This window comes from Schistocerca gregaria, chromosome 5, assembly GCF_023897955.1.
Source record: "Schistocerca gregaria isolate iqSchGreg1 chromosome 5, iqSchGreg1.2, whole genome shotgun sequence".
In the NCBI taxonomy this organism is placed as follows: Eukaryota; Metazoa; Arthropoda; class Insecta; order Orthoptera; family Acrididae; genus Schistocerca; species Schistocerca gregaria.
This window is the reverse complement of record NC_064924.1, coordinates 501362965-501388077: the sequence shown is the minus strand read 5'-3', so window position 1 is coordinate 501388077 and position 25113 is coordinate 501362965. Positions and strand designations below refer to the sequence as shown.

At 39.8% G+C, this 25113-nt stretch overlaps 1 protein-coding gene across 5 annotated transcripts in view; it reads left to right on the top strand.

Moving 5' to 3' along the window:
* Window positions 1-25113, top strand: part of LOC126272343 (uncharacterized) — a 313886-nt gene that overhangs the window by 116970 nt on the left and 171803 nt on the right. For all 5 annotated transcript variants that reach the window (XM_049975141.1, XM_049975140.1, XM_049975138.1 and 2 more), the window contains one exon: window positions 14041-14304. In XM_049975141.1, the coding sequence (XP_049831098.1) occupies window positions 14041-14304 (264 nt within the window). The remainder of the gene's footprint in view (window positions 1-14040; window positions 14305-25113) is intronic.

The window sequence follows — 25113 nt, the reverse complement described above, 5'->3', positions numbered from 1 at the left end:
GGACTGGGGGTAAGAAATGACAGAGGAAGCCATCTGATAGAATTTTGCACAGAGCATAACTTAATCATAGCTAACACTTGGTTTAAGAATCATGAAATAGGTTGTATACATGGAAGAACCCTGAAGATTCTAGAAGGTTTCAGATAGGTTATATAATGGTAAGACATAGATTTAGGAAGCAGGTTTTAAATTGTAAGATATTTCCAGGAGCAGATGTGGACTCTGACCACAATCTATTGGTTATGACCTGTAGATTAAAACTGAAGAAACTGCAAAAATGTGAGAAATTAAGGAGATGGGACCTGGATAAACTGAAAGAACCAGAGGTTGTACAGAGTTTCAGGGAGAGCATGAGGGAACAATTGACAGGAATGGGGGAAAGAAATACAGTAGAAGAAGAATGGGCAGCTTTGAGGGATGAAGTAGTGAAGGCAGCAGAGGATCAAGTAGGTAAAAAGACGAGGGCTAGTAGAAATCCTTGGGTAACAGAAGAGATACTGGATTTAATTGATGAAAGGAGAAAATACAAAAATGCAGGAAATGAAGGAGGCAAAAAGGAATACAAACGTCTCAAAAATGAGATCGACTGGCAGTGCAAAATGGCCAAGCAGGGATGGATAGAGGACAAATGTAAGGATGTAGAGGCTTATCTCACGATGGGTAAGATAGATACTGCCTACAGGAAAATTAAAGAGGCCTTTGGAGAAAAGAGGACCACTTGCATGAATATCAAGAGCTCAGATGGAAACCCAGTTCTAAGCGAACCCCATGAACCATGGACCTTGCCGTTGGTGGGGAGGCTTGCGTGCCTCAGCGATACAGATGGCCGTACCGTAGGTGCAACCAAAACGGAGGGGTATCTGTTGAGAGGCCAGACAAACGTGTGGTTCCTGAAGAGGGGCAGCAGCCTTTTCAGTAGTTGCAGGGGCAACAGTCTGGATGATTGACTGATCGGGCCTTGCAACATTAACCAAAACGGCCTTGCTGTGCTGGTACTGCGAACGGCTGAAAGCAAGGGGAAACTACAGCCGTAATTTTTCCTGAGGACATGCAGCTTTACTGTTTGATTAAATGATGATGGCATCCTCTTGGGTAAAATATTCTGGAGGTAAAATAGTCCCCCATTCGGATCTCCGGACGGGGACTACTCAGGAGGATGTCGTTATCAGGAGAAAGAAAACTGGCGTTCTACAGATCGGAGCGTGGAATGTCAGATCCCTTAATCGGGCAGGTAGGTTAGAAAATTTGAAAAGGGAATTGGATAGGTTAAAGTTAGATATAGTGGGAATTAGTGAAGTTCGGTGGCAGGAGGAACAAGACTTCTGGTCAGGTGACTACAGGGTTATAAACACAAAATCAAATAGGGGTAGTGCAGGAGTAGGTTTAATAATGAATAGGAAAATAGGAATGCGGGTAAGCTACTACAAACAGCATAGTGAACGCATTATTGTGGCCAAGATAGATACGAAGCCCACACCTACTACAGTAGTACAAGTTTATATGCCAACTAGCTCCGCAGATGATGAAGAAATTGAAGAAATGTACGATGAAATAAAAGAAATTATTCAGATAGTGAAGGGAGACGAAAATTTAATAGTAATGGGTGACCGGAATTCGAGTGTAGGAAAAGGGAGAGAAGGAAACATAGTAGGTGAATATGGATTGGGGCTAAGAAATGAAAGAGGAAGCCGCCTAGTAGAATTTTGCACAGAGCACAACTTAATCATAGCTAACACTTGGTTTAAGAATCATGATAGAAGGTTGTATACGTGGAAGAACCCTGGAGATACTAAAAGGTATCAGATAGATTATATAATGGTAAGACAGAGATTTAGGAACCAGGTTTTAAGTTGTAAGACATTTCCAGGGGCAGATGTGGACTCTGACCACAATCTATTGGTTATGACCTGTAGATTAAAACTGAAGAAACTGCAAAAATGTGAGAAATTAAGGAGATGGGACCTGGATAAACTGAAAGAACCAGAGGTTGTACAGAGTTTCAGAGAGAGCATAAGGGAACAATTGACAGGAATAGGGGAAAGAAATACAGTATAAGAAGAATGGTTAGCTCTGAGGGATGTAGTAGTGAAGGCAGCAGAGGATAAAGTAGGTACAAAGATGAGGGCTGCTAGAAATCCTTGGGTAACAGAAGAAATATTGAATTTAATTGATGAAAGGAGAAAATATAAAAATGCAGTAAATGAAGCAGGCAAAAAGGAATACAAACGTCTCAAAAATGAGATCGACAGGAAGTGCAAAATGGCTAAACAGGGATGGCTAAAGGACAAATGTAAGGATGTAGAAGCTTATCTCACTAGGGGTAAGATAGATACTGCCTACAGGAAAATTAAAGAGACCTTTGGAGAGAAGAGAACCACGTGTATGAATATCAAGAGCTCAGATGGCAGCCCAGTTCTAAGCAAAGAAGGGAAGGCAGAAAGGTGGAAGGAGTATATAGAAGGTTTATACAAGGGCGATGTACTTGAGGACAATATTATAGAAATAGAAGAGGATGTAGATGAAGACGAAATGGGAGATACGATACTGCGTGAAGAGTTTGACAGAGCACTGAAAGACCTGAGTCGAAACAAGGCCCCCGGAGTAGACAACATTCCATTAGAACTACTGACGGCCTTGGGAGAGCCAGTCATGACAAAACTCTACCAGCTGGTGAGCAAGATGTATGAGACAGGCGAAATACCCTCAGACTTCAAGAAGAATATAATAATTCCAATCCCAAAGAAAGCAGGTGCTGACAGATGTGAAAATTACCGAACTATCAGTTTAATAAGCCACGGCTGCAAAATACTAACCTGAATTCTTTACAGACGAATGGAAAAACTGGTAGATGCAGACCTCGGGGAAGATCAGTTTGGATTCCGTCGAAATGTTGGAACACGTGAGGCAATACTGACCTTACGACTTATCTTAGAAGAAAGATTAAGAAAAGGCAAACCTACGTTTCTAGCATTTGTAGACTTAGAGAAAACTTTTGACAATGTTGACTGGAATACTCTTTTTCAAATTCTGAAGGTGGCAGGGGTAAAATACAGTGAGCGAAGGGCTATTTATAATTTGTACAGAAACCAGATGGCAGTAATAAGAGTCGAGGGGCATGAAAGGGAAGCAGTGGTTGGGAAACGAGTGAGACAGGGTTGTAGCCTCTCCCCGATGTTATTCAATCTGTATATTGAGCAAGCAGTAAAGGAAACAAAAGAAAAATTTGGAGTAGGTATTAAAATTCATGGAGACGAAGTAAAAACTTTGAGGTTCGCCGATGACATTGTAATTCTGTCAGAGACGGCAAAGGACTTGGAAGAGCAGTTGAACGGAATGGACAGTGTCTTGAAAGGAGGATATAAGATGAACATTAACAAAAGCAAAACGAGGATAATTGAATGTAGTCAAATTAAATCGGGTGATGCTGAGGGAATTAGATTAGGAAATGAGACACTTAAAGTAGTAAAGGAGTTTTGCTATTTAGGAAGTAAAATAACTGATGATGGTCGAAGTAGAGAGGATATAAAATGTAGACTGGCAATGGCAAGGAAAGCGTTTCTGAAGAAGAGAAATTTGTTAACATCGAATATAGATTTATGTATCAGGAAGTCGTTTCTGAAAGTATTTGTTTGGAGTGTAGCCATGTATGGAAGTGAAACATGGACGATAACTAGTTTGGACAAGAAGAGAATAGAAGCTTTCGAAATGTGGTGCTACGGAAGAATACTGAAGATAAGGTGGATAGATCACATAACTAATGAGGAGGTATTGAATAGGATTGGGGAGAAGAGAAGTTTGTGGCACAACTTGACTAGAAGAAGGGATCGGTTGGTAGGACGTGTTTTGAGGCATCAAGGGATCACAAATTTAGCATTGGAGGGCAGCGTGGAGGGTAAAAATCGTAGAGGGAGACCGAGAGATGAGTACACTAAGCAGATTCAGCAGGATGTAGGTTGCAGTAGGTACTGGGAGATGAAGCAGCTTGCACAGGATAGAGTAGCATGGAGAGCTGCATCAAACCAGTCTCAGGACTGAAGACAACAACAACAACAAAGCGAAGAAGGGAAAGCAGAAAGGTGGAAGGAGTATATAGAGGGTCTATACAGGGGCGATGTTCTTGAGGACAATACTATGGAAATGGAAGAGGAGGTAGTGTTTGACAGAGCACTGAAAGACCTAAGTCAAAACAAGGTTCCGGGAGTAGACAATATTCGATTAGAACTACTGACAGCCTCGGGAGAGCCAGTCCTGACAAAACTCTACCATCTGGTGAGCAACATGTATGAGACAGGCGAAATACCCTCAGACTTCAAGAAGAATATAATAATTCCAATCCCAAAGAAAGCAGGTGTTGACAGATGTGAAAATTACCGAACTATCAGTTTAATAAGTCACAGCTGCAAAATACTTACGTGAATTCTATACAGAAGAATGGAAAAAATGGTATAAGCCGACTTCGGGGAAGATCAGTTTGGATTCCGTAGAAATGTTGGAACACGTGAGGCAATACTGACACTACAACTTCTCTTAGAAGAAAGATTAAGGAAAGGCAAACCTACATTTCTAGCATTTGTAGACTTAGAAAAAGCTTTTGACAATGTTGACTGGAATACTCTCTTTCAAATTCTGAAGGTAGCAGGGGTAAAATACCGGGAGCGAAAGGCTATTTACAATTTGTACAGAAACCAGATGGCAGTTAATAAGAGTTGAGGGACATTAAAGGGAAGCAGTGGTTGGGAAGGGAGTAAGACAGGTTTGTAACCTATCCCCGATGCTATTTAATCTGTATATTGAACAAGCAGTAAAAGAAACAAAAGAAAAGTTTGGTGTAGGCATTAAAATCCATGGAGAAGAAATAAAAATTTTGAGGTTCGCCGATGACAATGTAATTCTGTCAGAGACAGCAAAGGACTTGGAAGAGCAATTGAACAGAATGGACAGTGTCTTGAAAGGAGGATATTAGATGAACATCAACAAAAGCAAAACGAGGATAATGGAATGTAGTCTAATTAAGTCGGTTGATACTGAGGGAATTAGATTAGGAAATGAGACACTTAAAGCAGTAAAGGAGTTTTGATATTTGGGGAGCAAAATAACTGATGATGGTCAAAGTAGAGAGGATATAAAATGTAGACTGGCAATGGCAAGGAAAGCGTTTCTGAAGAAGAGAAATTTGTTAACATCGAGTATAGATTTAAGTGTCAGGAAGTCATTTCTGAAAGTATTTGTATGGAGTGTAGCCATGTATGGAAGTGAAACGTGGACGATAAATAGTTTGGGCAAGAAGAGAATAGAAGCTTTCGAAATGTGGTGCTACAGAAGAGTGCTGAAGATTAGATGGGTAGATCACATAACTAATGAGGAGGTAGTGTATAGAATTGGAGAGAAGAGAAATTTGTGACACAACTTGACTAGAAGAAGGGATTGGTTGGTTGGGCATATTCTGAGGCATCAAGGGATCACCAATTTGGTACTGGAGGGCAGCGTGGAGGTTAAAAATCATATAGGAAGTCCAAGAGATGAGTACAGTAAGCAGATTCAGAAGGATGTCGGTTGCAGTAAGTACTGGGAGATGAAGAAGCTTGCACAGGATAGCATAGCCTGGAGAGCTGCATCAAACCAGTCTTAGGATTGAAGACCACAACAACAACAACATTGGGAATTTCCAAAAATTCTTGTAATGAGTAGAATGGATTAGTTAACAAGAGGTTATGTACATTTTCTTTAAATAGTTTGTCAGGCTTGATTGACGCATTCTTAGACAATTATTTATATATTTTTATTGCCATATACTTGTGACTATAGTTAGTTTTAGGTAATCTATTTTGTGGCATCAGCAGAGAAGTACAGGTTCTTGTATAGTAGTCATGCCTTGGATTTGTTACACTTAAATTAGGTAGTTCAGGAAATATGTAGTTAACGCTGTCAAGAATATATAAATTAATAACTGTTAAAATTCTGTATTTAATGGACAATGGTTTACAGTGTGTCCTATTATCTACCTTAGCCATTACTCTGATTGCTTTCTTCTGGATCACCATAATTTCATTTATTTTTCTACTGTTTCCCCAGAGTATTGACCCATACCTTAAAAGAGATTGAAAAAAGGCTAAGTATGCTGTCCTTACGTACTCAGATGTCACACAACACATCAGTCTCTTCAACAAATATATAACTCTTGACAACCTAACCACTATGTGATCAACATGAGAGTTCCATGTTAGACTGTTGTCAAGTATGATATCTAAAAACTTTGCCTTTTGTTTTTCAATTTTTGTAGTCTTTGATAAAGTGAACCACATATTCTCGGTCTTTTCCTCATTTAATAGAAGACCATTTGCATTAAACCGTGTTGTTGTGTTTTCTTTTGCCAATTTCATACCACTTACAAGGTTATCAAATACATGGTTTACAGAGAGAAAAGTTGTATCATCTGCATACATATACATCTTTACATCTATATTTCCTGTTAAGTCATTAATGTGTACAAGGAAGAGAAGTGGTCCCCATTTAGATCCTTGTGACACTCCATGTTGAACCTCGAGGGTGTTTGACAGACGACTTTCTGAACTCACCACCTGTTTCCTTTTATTGAGTTATGATTTGATGAGTTTTAAACTTTTTTATCACATATTCCGTAGTACTCAAGTTTAGAGAGCAAAAGTGAGTGGTCAACACAGTCAAAGACTTTGCTCAGATCACATAAGGTTACCTGTGTGTGAGCATGGTCCTCGAATGCTGCTAAAATGTCTTTGACGAAGAACTCTATGGCATGTATAGCTGACCTTCCTTTTCTGTAACCAAACTGTGATGCAGTTAACATATCATTTAGTTCTAGGTACTCATACATCTGCTGATATATTGTGCCTTCAAAGACTTGTCCTAGTACTGGAATTAGTGAAATTGGTCTGTAGTTAGCAGGATATAATGTGATACCCTTCTTAAAGACTGAAGTCACCCTCGATAGTTTGAGAGGATCAAGAAAAACCCCTTCTATGAGACACAGGTTTATAGAGTATGTTAATGGTGCTGCAATGTTCTTTCAATAGTTAGTTTCACGTATTAAAAATATCTGTACTGTATGAATTTTTCATTTCTTTGATTATTTTAAGAACTTCATGTTGGCATAACTGTTTAAAGTGTTTCAATGATAATCTGGCCCTTTTATGATTTAGGTTTGCACTCTTTAGATAATCTGTATATGTTATTTTGTGTTTACTGATCAACTTTTTGATATCATCAGCACAGCTTACAAAGTATTTGTTGAATGTATCGGCTAGTATTAGGACTATCTTGTCAAAGTTTCTGACTTCACTTTTAACAATATTAACAACTGACCAAGCTGTTTTGCATTGATTTTTACTATTTTTTATGAGATTTGTGTTCTATATTTGTTTCACCAATTTTAGCCTTTTCTTATACAGTTTCTTAGTGTTTTTTTCAAGATCCTTAATTTCATTAGAATTATTTACTTTGCTAAGGTGCTTCAACAGCAGTAGCTTATTTTTTAGATTCTCCAGTTCTTTGGTGTACCACAATTTACCCTTTCTTTTTTTATGATATTTCTTTTGCACAAGAATAGCTTTCAAAGTACTGATTAAGTAATTGTGGAATGTTTCATAAACTGTTTGGGCACTGGAATTACAAAAAAGTGTGAAATCTTATGGGACTTGACTACTAAGGTCATCAGTCCCTAAGCTTACACACTACTTAACCTAAATTATCCAATGGACGAACACACACACTCATGCCCGAGGGAAGACTCGAACCTCCGCTGGGATCAGCCACACAGTCTATGACTGCAGCGCCTTAAGACCGCTCGGCTAATCCCATGCGGCACTGGAATCACAATTTTGAAATAATTTGTCCCAGTTAGTTATGCTCAGCATGTGTGTTAGTTTTCTGAGATTGTGTTTTGTTAATATTAAGGAATTAGATTTTGTTAACTTTTTTGCAGCCTTGCTCTCATCCCCTTTTATAAAATGTCTTAACTCTACTGTTAACATGGAGTGTTCTGTGAAAACAAATTCGTTTACCTTGGTGGAGTACATATCATGAGTACATTGACAAAAGCATTATCCAAGCACACTTTTAGGCTTGTCGATTCTGAATTTACATTATGGAAGTTGTGCTGCCTTAGCATATTCAGTAACTAATTTACACTGGGCTTGTTACGTGTTACATCAAAGCTTGAATTAAATTCTCCCCCAATTACAGTTACATACTGTTTCCACTTAATTATCTAAAAAAGTTTTGTTATCTGAGTCATGAGAGTGGTAGATACATACTATGATATGTTTCATTATATCACATATAATCGAGGTAATTTCAAAGTGTTTCTCTACACATGCCCAACTAAGATCCAGTGCTCTGCACTATTCACTGTTGACCTCAGTTGTAAATTCTTCAGATATCATACTGTGGCGAAATATGGTTATAGAGTGGAGGGCTGTGTTTATTTGACTGACACGGTTGAGTTGATATTCCTTTTTACAAATTTAGTGGAAACTGTAGCACATGTGTGGAGCTTCTGGCACCACTTCTTCCTAGTAGCAAGGGAGTAATTGCACCGTAGGAAGCCTACAGCTACATCTATACTCTGCAAACCACTGTGAAATGTACAACAGAGGTTACTTCTCATTGTACTAGTTGTTAGGATTTATTCTCATTCCGTTCGTGCCTTGAACAGGGAAGAATGATTGTTTAAATGCCACTGTGTGTCCTGTAAATAATCTGATCTTGACCTCTTGATCAATATATGTCATTTACATTTGTATTTATTTATCATCCAGAAGATCACAAATGTGATATAGGATTTGTCACTAGAATGTTTATATGTAACACACAATAACATTGCATAGCATAATAAACAAGCAAAGCAGATTAGATACACACAGTACACAAATAAAGAACAAAACACAGTACACAAAAAATGCATACTCATAACAAACATACATAGGGCATTAACTGCACCTTATATTCAAGATGTAGTGGGTCATTTAACAGAATTTATTGTATGTACTTCATAGTTTGAAAATAAATTTAAATTCATTTAAATTATTAAAAGCAAATAAAGATTTCAATTTATTGTCTGAGGCAGATCATTGAAACTGTACAAGCATTTACCTATCCGGTAATTTTTTACTTTTTACTTGAATTTACTTTTGTCATCGAGCTCTTTAATTTACGATGGAAATGCATTTAAAAGTGTTTATGTGATTCCAATTTCTGGTTTTGACACACAGGGAATGTGGAGGTCTCACAATGGCTTGTATTATGATTTTGGCAGCTACAGTTGGTTTCAAGGTGACAGTGGATTTTGCTGGTCATTTTCAGGCATTTTAAAATAAATATAGTTAGTATTGTTATTATCTTTAGCTGTTTAAATAAGGGTCTACAGTGTGTTTTCGGTGTGCTATGAATCATTGTATGAATAGCTCTTTTCTGTAAAATAAAAATTTCTTTTAATCTTATCTTGGTTTTGCCCCAAAAACTTAAGCTGTAGCTTGCAACTGGCTGGAAGTAACCAAAATACACAGCTCTAATACATTCTGGGCCATGTACCTAGTTTCTGAGTAAGATACACACCATGTTCATTCCAATTTAACTGTTGGTCAGTCTGCATTCCCAGATTTCACACCCGTTGATTCCTCCCACATTTCAATGTCCTGCTTCCAGGAAGGCTTATAAGAAACAAAGTTCCTCTCGTTCTCCGCCACGGTGCATCTCATCTACAGCGCCACCCAGCAGTAACCGCCCTCAGCTGTTTCCATGTCACCGAGACTCACCGCTAGTGACTGATCAACCGGCCAATCACTGGCTGCAGAAGCTGCCCCTGAACAACCTATGGATCAGGATCTTCTGCCTTTGGCTGAATGCCGTTCCACACTGTTGGCCGCTGGCTGTCAGCGGTCATTGAGTTGATGGAAACCGTGGTGAGATCCTTCCCTTTTTGTCCACCCTATGCCAATTATTCATTGGAATATCTGTAGAATTCGAGCCAATTGGGATGAAATTTCGATTCTCATACCATCCTACTGCCTGGTCATCTCCACTCTTCAGGAAACAAAGCTACGTCCCCACTATTGCTTTGTTTTCCCTCTTTTCCAATCAGTCTGGTTTGATATCCTCTCTGTTGATGGCACTCCAGCACGCAGGGGACTTTTGATTCATCTCCATGATACTGTTCATTATCACCCAATCACCTTAAACAGTTTCTTCCAAGCTGTCACTATCCATCCTTCCCTTTTTGGGTACACCTTCTCTCTTCGTACCATATACATTCCATCATCCACACCAGTGGCAAGAGCCGATCTCCTTCATCTCCTTGGTCAGCCTCCGCCTGCCTATTTGCTGGTTAGGGACTTCAGTGCCCACCACCTGCTATGCCGATCTCTGCGTCCTTGTCCGCGAGGTTCTCTATTGATTGACCTCTTCCACCAAGCGGATATTGTTTGCCTCCACATCCAACTTGTCTCATTTTGACCTTGCGGTCGGTACTGTTCAGCTAGCTTGGCACTTTGAATGGTTTGCTCTTGCTGACACATATTTGAGTGACCATTTTCCATGTGTCCTTCGATTACCGGCACAACTGCCATCTATGTGCCCAAGGTGCTGGAAGTTTTCCCAAGCTGATTGAACACTTTTATCCTATCCAGCGACATTCTCAACCATCAATTTCCTAGCATCCATGATCAGGTCACTCATGTTACAGAAGTTATTCTTACAGCTGCGGAATGCTCAATACCTCATACCTCCCCTTTGTCCCAGCATCCCCCAGTTCCTTGGTGGAACGAGGTGTGCCGTGATGCAGTACATGAGCAGAGATGTACTCTTTGCGTTTTCTGCCACCATCCAACTACATCCGCTATAAGCAGTTATGTGCACGATGCCGTCACATCATCCGCGATAGCAAGAAGGCAAACTGGGACTTCTTTACCATCTCCTTTAACACCTTCGCTCCCTTATTTGTAGTTTGGAGTCGAATTCGGTGGTTATCTGGCATGTCCAGTTTCTCCCTGATCTATGGGCTCACTGTCCCACATGATGCCTTAGTAGACTCAATTGCAATTTCTAACTCATTGCGTCAACACCATGCTGAGATTTTGAGCTCTTCAGACTACATGCCAGCCTTCCTCCTGAAGAAATGAGCAGTGGAAGTGCAACCTCATGTTTTCTCCTCTCAAAATAGTGAAAGTCATAATACTGTTTTCTTTATGCAAGAACTCCAACATGCACTCTTCCTCTCGCTCTTCCGCCCGAGGACCGGATGGCATCCACATCCAAATGTTCCTGCATTTATCATACCGTAATCTGCGTTACCTCCTTTGCCTTTATAATCAACTTTGGACTGACAGTGCCTTTCCCAAAAGAAGGCAGCAAGCTATCGCTTTTCCTGTTCCGTAACCTGGAAAGGATAAACATCTTCCCTCTAACTATCACCCCATATCTCTCATGAGTACTGTATGTAACATTTTGGAGCATATGGTGAATTGCCATTTAGGCTGGTGGCTGGAGTCCTGAAATCTTTTTAACACCTGCCCAATGCGGTTTTCGAAAGCACTGTTCTGCAGTTGACCAAGATGGTTGCTCTCTCCACTTACATCATGAACAATTTTCTCAGGAAACGCCCAATGGGAGCAATATTTTTTGATCTGGAGGGAGCATACAATACCTGTTGGAGGACAGGCATCCTCTGCACACTGTTCTCTTGGGGCTTTCGAGGTCGGCTACCCCCTTTTTTTCATGAGTTTATGACAGAGCACATATTTAAGCTGTGGGTGAACATTAAACACTACTCTTTCCCATACTTTCTCCCAAGAAAACAGAGTGCCCCAGGGCTCTGTGCTAAGTGTTGTACTGTTTGCCATTACCTTATATCCAATTATGGATTGTCTCCTTCCTGATGTCTCAGGCTCGCCTTTGTCGATGATTTTGCAACTACTACAGCTCTCAACGCACCAGCCGTCTTGAACGACGTCTTCAAGGGTGTCTCAATCGCCTCCACTCATGGAACATCGAAACCGGCTTCTGCTTTACTCCCAGTAAACTTTTGGCATCGTACGGAGTTTCCTCTGCCTTCCCTACATCAAGGCCCTGTCAACCTTCCATTTGCAGACATCGCCAAATTCTTGGGATTTACGTTTGACAGAAAACTGTGCTGGGCTTCCCACATTTCATATCTTTTGGCTCACTGTCTTCGATCACTCAACACACTCTGTTTTCTGAGTGGTACCTCCTGGGTAGCGAACCGAGTGGTCCTTCTCCGCCTGTATCGCTACTTGGTGCGCTTGAAACTGGACTATGGAAGCATAGTTTACTCCTCTGCATGGCCATCTATTCTTTGGCGTCTCAACTCTGTCCACATCTGTGAATTTCATTTAGCGCCTGGAGCTTTTTATATCAGCCCCATGGAAAGCCTTTATGCTGAGTCTGCTGAACCTCCGCTGTCCAGTAGGCGAGCTGTCCATCCGAGTCAATGTGCTAGTCAACTGTCTTCCATGCACATGAAAGTAACTCTGGCATAGAATTTGCAATACTGTGCATGGTTCAGAGTTGTTTTAGGGATGAAATTATATAAGAAACTACCCCCAGCAGTGAGAGAGTTACCCAATCATGTTGCCGAGAAACACTTCATAAACTGTGAATTGATCAGTGTGTGTATAATGTTAAGGATTTCAAATGTACATAGTAAATTCTAAATTTCTCTTCATTACCATGTGTTATTCAAACCCTTTATTAACTAGGGAAAAAAATAAGATAAGAAAGACATAAAACCTCATTTCTGTGTATTTCTCGAACTGTTAAATTGTAAGAAAAAAGACTTCTGTGTTGTATAATATAGACTGTGTATAGTTAAACATGTTTATTAGTACCAGGTACACCACTCGGGATTAGCCGAGCAGTCTAAGGCACTGCAGTCATGGACTGTGCGGCTGATCCCGGCAGAGGTTCAAGTCCTCCCTCAGGCATGGGTGTGTGTGTTTGTGCTTAGGATAATTTAGGTTAAGTAGTGTGTGAGCTTATGGACTGTTGACCTTAGCAGTTAAGTCCCATAAGATTTCACACACATTTTTTTGGGTACCAGGTGCATCGTATCAGTTTGCCATATAGACTACTCACCAAGTGGTGGCAGGAGATAACACACATAAAATAAGGCTACACTTATGCAAGCCGGTGGCTCCTTCTTCCAGCAGAACAGGTGAAGTGGAAGGGAGAGGGGTGAAGTAAATGGACTGGAGAAGTTTAGAAAAAGGGGTAGATTTAGGGAAAGTCACCCCGACCTGCGGGTCAAGAGAGACTTACTGAACGGGATGAAAAAGAAAGACAGATTCTATTTATAAGATGAAAAACTATTAAATGTGATGTAAAACCGAAAAAAATTGTAAAATCTTCAATGTGCTTTTCAACATGTGTTGACTAAGGACAAAATAAATAAATAAAAATCTAGCTGTTGTAATGCAGTTTGCTTTAGGAAATTCAACAACATGTTCAAACCTTCATTCAGCTATTAGTAACAATAAATAACAGTAGCACAACCAATAGGTCAACACATTTTCAGTGCTTGTAAAAGAAATTTGAAATGCACTGTTGTGTTCGAGACTGTCTTCTTGTATGTATACTGTTCCCTGTCATTAATAAAGTGTGGAATGTGTATAATTTAATATAAAGAATTTACTGATGTCTTGGCAAACTGAGCATTTACAGATAAGAGTCATACAGATATTGAAGTCTTGCTGGATCAGTCATGGGCCTCTTCTGTTTGTGATTAGTGATACTTGTGCTAACTTCTCAGCAATTGAGGCCGGTTAAGACTTCTGCATTTCTCATATACTGTAATTGACATATAAGTTGTGTTTCTGATGCATTACAATAGACAGTCCACCAATGCATAGTTAATTTGTATAAGGAAAGAAATTTTAGTACAATCCTTTTCACTTCAATTCTGTGAACTCATCCTTGGATATTTCAGGGAATGTTCTGAAGTAACAGCAATCACATTTCTATATTGTAAAAGTTTTTATACTCTTATGGTTTCAGACGCAGAAAGTACAAACAACTGCTCTTGTAATGTTTTGGGGAATAGTGAAGTATCAGCCAAACATGATGCCCATGTTGAAGATGAGACTGCAGTAAGGAACTTTCAAAATCTCAGAGATATGGATATGGATAATGGACTTAATGTTGAGCACATTTTGTCTTGTCTGAAAAGTTTACAGTGTCCTTTTGTTTGGAAGCCTGATAAAGAAGTAGAGATGCATCCAAGAGGTGAAATTCCAATTAATTTAGCTCAACATTTAACAGGTAGGTTAAATATAACAGTGATCATAAAATCCATTGACACAGCAGTGTTCTTTAACTTGTAACTGTATGACTGTATGTGAAAAATTAGAATTGTGTTTGTTTCATTATCCTCTTTCTTCTTCAGAAGTATAACTTGAGCACATTCCAGCCAATCATGATACATAACAGTGGTAAATGACTTCTTACACAAGTTAACTTTGAATATTACTGTTTTTGTTGTCGTAATCTTTAGTCCAAATACTGGTTTGATGTGGCTCTTTACACAACTCTATTCTGTGTAAACTTCTTCATTTTTGAATAACTGCTGCAGCCTACATCCATTTGAATCTGCTCACTGTATTTCACTTTTTATCTGCCTCAACAATTTTATTGCCCACACTTCTGTAAATCTGTTCTCTCTGTCTTTTGTATTTGAACATGCTAATCTCCAAAAGTACTAGACATATTTTCATGAGATCTTCACAAGTAAATTGAACATCTTGGGGTACAGTAAAGGGTTAGCTCATCAAAATCAGATCACAGAAAAGTCATATTGTGATTTAAAGTTTTACTAAAATTTTCTGTCTTGTCTTTCCATCTGTCTGTCAGATCATGCTAATCTCCAAAACTACTATGTAGCTGGATTTTTATGGGGTTTTCATGGTAACTTAAGAAAAGCTAGGGACAATGTGTAGGCTAAAGTTCATCAAAAATGTATAATAGAAAAAGAAGATATTTGTACATATTATAAAAGTTATATACATATGTTCCACATCTCCTCCAAAATCACTGTATCAGTATCAGCCAAACTTGGTGCACATGTTACTTGCTGTCTGGAAAGAACCGCTGGGGTAAAAATCCTATTAAAGTGGTAAGAGAGGTGGGAGTGAAAGAGAAGTGCAAGCCAAGACGTGGGAATACCCAAATTTTTTCCATCCGGTAATTGAGAACTTGAGTACTTAGTGACTTGCAATTACACATAATTTGAAATCTTTGTGAAACTTTATCTTCCTGTCAGCCCAGGATGAACATAACAATGAAAGGAAAAACGTTTATCATTTACCACATTTTTGCTGTTCATTTTTGCATCAGACATGACACTTTTCGTGACACAGTTTTCAGACAGTGTTCACATATACTGCTGACTGTACCTGTGAAATTATATCATTGTTTGACACATTGTTCAGGATGTATGATGTCATAAGCACTGAGATGTGCGAAAAACTGCTACATCACATTTATTATTACTAACCTGCAGTACCAATTTCAGAGAAATTTGTAAGGAGATAGCTTGAGCCTTGAGGAAGAACATAGGCTGCCTTAGAATGTGCAGTACAATATACTTTTTGATTTGAAGAATATGACGTGAATTAGGAGAAAAAAATTACTCTTTGAAAAAGCTATTTGCTCTGTGACTTTTGAAGTTTATCATATCTATGAAAATGCTTTTCTTGGTTGATACATGTATACATGTTACATGATATGATGGAAAGTAATGAATACAATGCTTATATAATCTTCAGTGTGTTTAATCCATACTTCCTTGCTATTGTTGGATAATATACATAATGGCATGTGGCTACAATGCATGCTATTTGGTAATTGAGAATGAGAGCTCTTTTTTGACTTGCAAGAAACATTACACATAATTTCAAACCATTCTGAAAATATTTCTCCCTTATAACTTCCACAAAATAATGCAAATAAAAAATTTTATCACTTACTCTATTTTTCCTATTCTTGGAGTAAAACTGTCACATCAGGCATGACATTTTAATGTATTACTTCTTTACTACTAACTAATCACAACACATTTTTCAGGCAGTGTTCATATATAGCACTGAATACAAGCACAAAATTATATCATAGTACATCACATAGTTCAAGAGATGTGATGTCATAGATACTGAAATGCATGAAAAACTCCCTGACATATGAATTTATTACTTCTTCTATACTAACTCTATTTGCAACACATTTTGGAGACAGTAACCACATATGCCACTTGATGTGCGTACAAATTTATATCATTGTGCAGCACAGAGAGAGGGGAAGGAGGAGATGAACAGGAAGAGAGGATGGAGGAGGTGGGAAATGGGGAGAAGGAGATGGACAAAGAAGGGGACAAGCAGAGGAGATAGACAGGGAGAGTTGAAGGAGGAGACTGAGTAAATGAATTGAAATAAATACATGCCTGGCACTCAGCTAGTGCTGGATAATTCCATGATTTCTCAGAAAATGTCTGATCAACTGATCCATTCTTCTAGTCTAGTTATGCCACAAATTTCATTTTTCTTCATTTCTGTTCAATACTTCCTCATTAGTCACATGATCTACCCATCTAATCTTCAGCATCACATTTCAAAAGCTGCTAGTCTCTTGTCTGAGCTTCTTATCATCCATTTTTCACTTCTGTTACAATGCTATGCTCCGGAAAAGTACCTTCAGGAAAGTCTTCCTAACCCTTAAATTTATTAAAAACAAAGATTCCAAGACTTACCAAGCGGGAAAGCGCCGGCAGACAGGCACATGAACAAAACACACAAACACACACACAGAATTACGAGCATTCGCAACTGGCAGTTGCTTCGTCAGGAAAGAGGGAAGGAGAGGGAAAAATGAAAGGATGTGGGTTTTAAGGGAGAGGGTAAGGAGTCATTCCAATCCCGGGAGCGAAAAGACTTCCCTTAGGGGAAATATGTCTGCTTGTGTCTGTGTATGTGCGGATGGATATGTGTGTGTGTGTGTGCGAGTGTACACCTCTCCTTTTTTTCCTCTAAGGGAAGTCTTTCTGCTCCCGGGATTGGAATGACTCCTTACCCTCTCCCTTAAAACCCACATCCTTCATTTTCCCCTCTCCTTCCCTCTTTCCTGACGAAGCAACTGCCAGTTGCGAAAGCTCGTAATTCTGTGTGTGTGTTTGTGTGTTTTGTTCATGTGCCTGTCTGCCGGCGCTTTCCCGCTTGGTTATTCTTGGAATCTTTGTTTTTAATATATTTTTCCCATGTGGAAGTTTCTTTCTATTTTATTAACCCTTAAATTTATTTTTGATGTTAACAAACTTACCTTATTCAGTAATGCTTTCCTTGCTATTGCCAGTCTTCATTTTACATCCTCTCTAATTTGGACATTGTTGGTTAGTTTACTGCCCAAGTAGCATAACTGATCTCCTACTTTTAGTGAATGATTACCTAATCTAATTTCTTCATCATCTACATGTACTACAACAGCATGCCTACTGTGCAATTTATACTTAAGTACCTGGTAGAGGGTTCATCAAACCATTTTCACTCTGTTGTATTTACTTTCCACTCTTGAATAGTGCACAAGAAAAATCAAAGCTTAAATCTGTCTGTTTTAACTCTGATTCTCTTATTTTATTACAGTGATCATTCCTCCCTTTGGAGGTTAGTGTTGACAAATTTTCACATTTGGAGGAGAAAGTTGGGGATCGAATTTTGATGAAAGATGTCACTGCTGCGAAAAAAGCCCAACTCACGTATTGTGTATATGATGCCCTTTCCAATATTTCACAATAATATAAAATTAGCTGCCCTTGTTTGAACTTGTCGATGCCATCCATCAATCCTATCTAGTAAGGATTAATGTGTGATGGATGGATGGATATGGTGGAAATGGGCGCTCAACAGTGTAGTCTTTAGTGCCCGAACGGAAATAACAATGGACAAGTGTCACTAAAATGCAGCAAGTGCTGAAATAGGACTAAAATTAAAGGTGAAAGGCTACATAGGCAATTTGCACATCAACAGTTGCAAAGTGGAATGCAGCACATAAAGAGGATAACTGCAAGAGAACGTAGGTGAAAGGGTTAAAATGAAACACATAGCACATGTTTGGAACTGGTCTATTACAAGTATAAAAGGAGTGGTAAGCCACTTGGCAACACACTAAAAATTCCAACCTAAAATTTTTGGCTGAAGGCCAGAAACATCACAGTACCTTAAAACTTTCTTGACACTCGCCTTGTCATCAGCTAGAATCGAGGGCAGATCCCCACTAATATTAACTTCCGTCCTGACAGAACGATATAAATCACACTCAACTAAAATGTGGCGTACAGTGATTCGTACGCCACAGGCATCACACAGTGGAGGTTCTTCTCGCCGTAGTAAGAAGGCATGCGTAAGGGGACAGTGCCCTATGCAAAGACGTGTAAGGGTCACTTTGTCACGCCTAGGTGACCGGCACGAGGAACACCACGGCTGGATGGTGGGTTTCACCAATCGTATCTTATTTTTCCTCACTGCCAGCCATTCCTCCTCCCACAATTGCATATACTTCCGTCGCAGCACAGAAACAATACCTTGCAAAGGAATAGAACATTTTGTCACTTCCGGTAATCTGCAGGCGTCCTTGGCAGCTCTATCAGCTTGTTCATTTCCCCATATGCCCACATGCCCTGGCACCCAGCAAAGGGACACTTGCTTGCCCTGTCGTTGGAGGATGTACAGTCGGTCGTAAATCAGCTGTTCCAACTTCTCTGCTGGGTACAGGTTCTGCAGTGACTGTAATGCGCTCATTGAGTCAGAGCAAATTAGAAAGTTTTTGCGCTGAGTACACCGTATCTGCTCCAATGCCTTCAGGATCGTGTGAAGTTCTGCGGAAAAAACAGTGTATTCCTGGGGAAGGTGAATCCTGATGACACGTTTGGGGAACACTACTGAGCAGCCAAGAAAATCCCCCTGTTGGGATCCATCAGTGTATACCACTGTAAAATCATGATGCCTATCTAAAATGTTAAAAAATAAAGATTTGAAAGTAAAATCTGATGTACGGTCTTTCTTAAAATTTGCCAAATCTAAAATCAGTCTGGGCCTCTGGAGGAGCCAAGGTGGGTATCTGCTCCAACCTCGACATAAAACATTAAAACCAGCCACACTCATCTCTAAAATGCAGTCCTTTGCACGAATCCCATAGGGCCTTGTTGCCCGTTGCCGGTTGCGAAAAAGCCTTTCCAGTGGAGGCTGAGCAACAGTGTGGTATGCAGGCGTGTATGGTGTGGATAATGTTTGATAGGCGTGGCACACCATTAGTAGACGCCGCCGGAGGTGAAGTGGCGGTTCCCCTGCCTCTGCACACAGGCTCGGTACGGGGCTCGTTCTGAACGCCCCAGTGGCCAGCCGAATCCCCTCATGGTGCACCACATCCAACAGCTTCAAATAAGCGGGTCTTGCAGACCCATACACCGTGCATCCATAATCAAGCCGGGACCACATGAAGGCTCTGTAAAACCGGAGCAGACAAGTCCTGTCTGCTCCCCACGTGAGGTGACTAAGACATTTTAAATAGACAGCGCCTTAAGAGACCGTTTTTTCAGTTCCTTAATGTGTGGCAGCCACATAAGCTTATAATCAAAAGTGAGGCCCAGAAACTTCACCGTGTCTTTAAAATTCAGAACGGTGTCCCTCATCCTCGACTCAGGCAAGTCAAAAATGGAACGAGAACGGTTCAAAAGAACACACACCGACTTATCAGTTGATAACTTAAAACCACTCCTCTGTGCCCAGTCATCCAAACGTCGGAGAGTGAGTTGCAACTGACGAGTCGTCGTTGCAAGGCTGGAAGAAGAGCAAAATACAGAGAAATCATCCACAAACAAGGAACACTGCACAGGACACAGGACTTTTCACAACAGACGTAATACTATTAATAGCAATAGCAAAGACCGTCACACTTAAAACACTACCTTGAGGGACACCGTTCTCTTGTTCAAAGCGACTAGAGGATTAATGTTGCACTCCAATACTCTAGCTGAAGACAGACGAGCATAAAGTAGGCATTCTCTTTAGGGCATTTGTTGCACTTTTATATATCAATAAAATGCAGCCTTTAGTTCGCCTTTCACATCACATTGCCTTTATGATAGTTCCAATTTAAGTTTTTTATTATTGTTATTCATTGGTATTTAGCTTAATGGACAGCCTTTAAATTTGTGTGATTTATAATGTAACTGAAATTTAACAGATTCCTTTTACTGCTCATTGGATGCCTTCACACTTTTAATTATTTATGACCAATTGCCACTTTTCACATTGTACAGATTTCTTGCCTCAATCATTTTGCAATTAAATGAAACTTTTTGGTACCAGAAACTCTAGGTAGGGTAATCTGTGCATTTGTGCAAAGCGACTGTGCAAGGATGACACAGTTGTTAGTCCATCTCCCAGAGAGCAGGAGACATCAGTTGAAATTGTGGCATTGGTATAAATTTTCATTTGTCACTTCAATCTGCACATAAAAATGATTTTGCAATTAGTTTAGATCTCCTGATAACTTTAATAGATTTTAAACGATAGCTTCATCTCAAAACAATCTAGGATGATTGCTCAGATTGTCTCTCAAATTTATATAGATTAGAATCAACAGAGGACCTATATCATTTCTTTAGGAAACACCAGATATCACTTCTGTGACTTTTCATCAATTACTGCAAACTGTGACCTTTCTGACAAGAACTCATGAATCCAGTTGCACAACTCAGACGATACTCCATAGGCATGCAATTTGATTAGAAGCTGCTTGTGAGGAATGGTATCAAAAATCCTTCTGGAATTTGACATCAGAGAGGATGGGTTAAATACATTTGGTGATGGCATGTTTGTTGCTGCTGGTATCAGTCTACCTTATAATTGTAGTAGACATTTCCTTTGAGTTACTATGGGTAGAGGCTACACTTGACAACCAGATTGAATTAATACACTGCTTAAAAAACGTTGTTGGATAGGAATAATCACAGGCAATGGGATAACATGAAACACAGTCCATACATAATAGAGATAGTGTGGTGAGTTTACAACAAAAAATGGTACATATTTTGCGACATGGGAAAGCAGGTAACAGACATAAATAGTGTTCATGTTTGACACAAGTCAGACTCCCAACATAAAGGTTGATATCAGACTATAAGTCAATAATATGCTCTCCTTGGACACTAATGCAAATTTTGCATCTGTTATGCCTGCTGCTTACCAAACTGTTGAGAATTCCTAGGGGGATATTGTTCCACTCACACTCCTCCCTCAAGGCAGTTTTCAGTTCTTGCACGGTTCGGGGAGAGGGTGTTAATTGAGAAACTTGTCTTCCAAGAGCATATTGGGCATGCTCTTTAGGGTTTAGGTCTGGATAGTATGCATGCCATTTCATACAATCAGTATCTTCAATTCCCAGTATATCTGACAACACATACATCGTGTGTGGGTGGGCACTGTTATCTGTGAACAGAAAATCAGCACTAGTAGCCTTTTTTAACCATGTGATGACACTTTTGGATACACCCACCATTGTGACCACAGTAGTGACACTTTGACTGGCTTAAAGCCATTCAGCTGCACATCCACAATTACAAGCACTCAAAATTTGTCTTGCAGCTATGTGACAGTATCACAAGCCATGTTACACTAATTGGTTCCATAACCATCTTTGTCAAACACTGTATTGCATGAACTACAAATGTATGTAGGGTAACCATGCACAGTCTTTGCTGCAGTTAGCACTCCTGCCCTCTACATTTCCTTTTACCATCATTGACTTGGTATTCCGAAGAATTGCTGTTGATACACAGCAAGTGTCAGTTGTTCCTTAGCAAGTGCCAGCTGTTCCTTAGAAATTGTAAAGCAGTGTAATTGGTTCCTTTTACCAACCTCCCAACTCAGATGATACAGTTGCTGATCAGTTCAAAGAAGATCTGAGTCTCATTTGAAATAGGTAGCTAACTCTTACAATTTTACTTGGTGGTGAATTCAATTTATCCTTAATATGTTGGCAAAAATACATGTTTAAAGTCAGTGGTAGGCATAAAACATCATCCAAAATCACACTAAATGCTTTCTCAGAAAATTATTTTAATAATTGATTCAGGAACCCACTCAAAGTTTTAAGCCAGTCAAAGTGTCACTTCTGTGTTCACAATGATGGGTGCATCCAAAAGTGTCATCACAGCCTAAAAAAGGCTGCTAAAGAAAAATGTTGGCTTAACTTATCACCTGATTTCAGTAGCTATAATGATCTGTGGTTCAGTGGAGCTCTGGTTATTTGCCGACATAGCTATGACAATTGATTACCATAATACCAACTGTTCCCAGGTATACCCTCGACCTACATGCTTTGAGACTGAAATGCATTTCATTCTCTCCCAGGACACTTAAACAGAGTGTATAAGTATTGCAACAACTACGAAATCTGGGAAAAACCTGGGAACTTCATCTGGGAGAAAACTGGGAAAAACAAAAATTGTTTACAATTCTGGAAATTTTTTATTGTTTTAGTTTTCAGTAAAATTTTTGTAATTTAGAATGATAAGAACTGATGCTCTAATTTTTACTGTATCCTGCTACTACAAAATAATACTTCAACAATGAAACATAAACAAGCGAAGAAAACAAAATAAAATTTAAGTTGCAGAGGATATGCACCGTTTACAACAACAAAGCACAATGTACATAGCAGCAGCTGACAACAGCAAAACATGTTAGAGGCTTTAGGACAAAGACTAAGCAATATTTCATATCAACGAACTGCTCCCGATGAGCATGATGACTTAAACAAGGTGTATACGGCCCGGGACACCGGGGGAGATCGGGAAAAAACCGAGATGTTTTTCATCTGGGAGAAAACCAGAAAAACACGGGAATATTTTTAGAATTCTGGGAATTTGTTATTTTTTAGTTTCCAGTCAAACTTTTGTAATTTTGGCTGGTAAGAACAGATACTCTAAGGATATTACTGTATTCTGCTACTACAGAAAAATACTGCAGCAATAAAACATGAACAAGAGAAAGAAACGAAAATAAAACTTAAGTTTCAAAGGAAATGCACCACATATAAGAACACAACACAGTGCTCATAGAAGCGGTTGCCAATAGCAAAGTGTGTCAAAGGCATTAGGAAGAGTATACAATGCTTCATAATGACACATTGCCTCCGATAAGCATGACTTCACAACTGTTGACATTAGATTTGTTTGAGCAATTGTGAGCAGGCTCATTGTATGCGCAGTTGAGTCATGTATGAGTAGTACCTTCTCCCACTTCTGACTACAAAAGTGTGGCTGTTAGTTGTGTAAGCAGTAGCAGGAAGCAGCCAGATGCTACCGAGAAAAATTTTATTCGCGCAGCAGGCCCAGATCTGTTGGCAGGAGGGGAGGCGGTGGTGGCAAACTGGGGTATCTGTCCCAGTAGCAAATTCGGGAGAGGGGGGGGGGGGGGGGTGCAAATTCATTATTTCACAAAGCGCCTAGCATCCTGAACACGCAGGCCTATTGATTATTCATATTATTTTGAAATGGATCTCTGTTGGTTTTTGAACACATTCTAAGTTGATTTCTGAATGAATCATAAGTTGATTTTTGAATGCATGCATGGTGTACATGATCTCACTGCCAGGAGGATCCTGGTTGCATCTAAAAATAAACTTTCTTCCAGCAGACAAAAGGGGCAGGGCACAGGAGCTGAGAAGAACAAGAGCAAAGCCAAATGGGTGAATGCCAATCATTGTTTGTTTATTTGGTTGACTGCGTTTGCGAATGATCAGCCTTGTTATAATTACTAGCGGAATCCATAAATTCAGACTACCAGAGTGGAAATAAACAACAAACGGGAATAACAGATAAGAAAGATTACGTATTACCTTCTCGAAGTATCCAAGAAAATGATATCCTGGCAGAAAATTTTTGGGTAGATCACTTCTCTAGTAAAGGCCAGTTGTGGAGTCCCCGGCTAGCAGGCGCTTCAGTTGTGTTCTGGGAGCAGCATGGAAAACGCACTGCATGAACACATAATAATGCCTAACCAGAGAATAAATGCGGGATAACTAAACCAATGATTGTGGCAGGGATAGTGAAGTTAAACAGAGAATAAGTTCTGCCACTGGCAGGAATAGTTACAGAATTAGTTATGACAAGATTGTTTGTTAGAATGAAGAAGGAGAAGAAACGGGGACATCACACGAAGTATGGAAGAATATAACAATTCCAAATTTATATAAAAATTTTGTGCTACTACTTTTTGATCTCATGCTTGAGAAGGCTGGAGCATATGAATAAAGCTTTTTGCTTGTAGTTGGCGTAACAGGCATTTGCTATTCGTGCTTTGGATAATATGAGTGTTTACGACCCGTCGGCGCTTGCTGCATGGCTTGCTTTTGTGCACGCTACCATCGATAAAATTTCGAGCTTTCGCAACCGGCGGCTACTTCGTCAGGAAAGAGGGAAGGAAAAGGAAAGATGAAAAGATGTGGGTTTTAAGGGAGAGGATAAGGAGCAGAAAGACTTACCTTAGGGGGAAAAAGGATAGGTATATACTCTCTCTCTCTCGCGCGCGCGTGCACACACACACACACACACACACACACACACACACACACACACACACACACACACACACACACACACACACACACATAGCCATCCATACATACACAGACACAAGCAGACACATTTAAAGGCAAAGAGTTTGGGCAGGGATGTCAGTCGAGGCGGAAGTGTGGAGGCAAAGATGATGTTGAATGACAGGTGAGGTATGAGTGGCGGCAACTTGAAATTAGCGGAGATTGAGGCCTCGTGGATAACGAGAAGAGAGGATATATTGAAGGGCAAGTTCCCATCTCTGGTTGGTGTTGGTGGGAAGTATCCAGATAACCCGGACGGTGTAACACTGTACCAAGATGTGCTGGCCGTGCACCAAGGCATGTTTAGCCACAGGGTGATCCTCATTACCAACAAACACTGTCTACCTGTGTCCATTCATGCGAATGGACAGTTTGTTGCTGGTCATTCCCACATAGAAAGCGTCACAGTGTAGGCAGGTCAGTTGG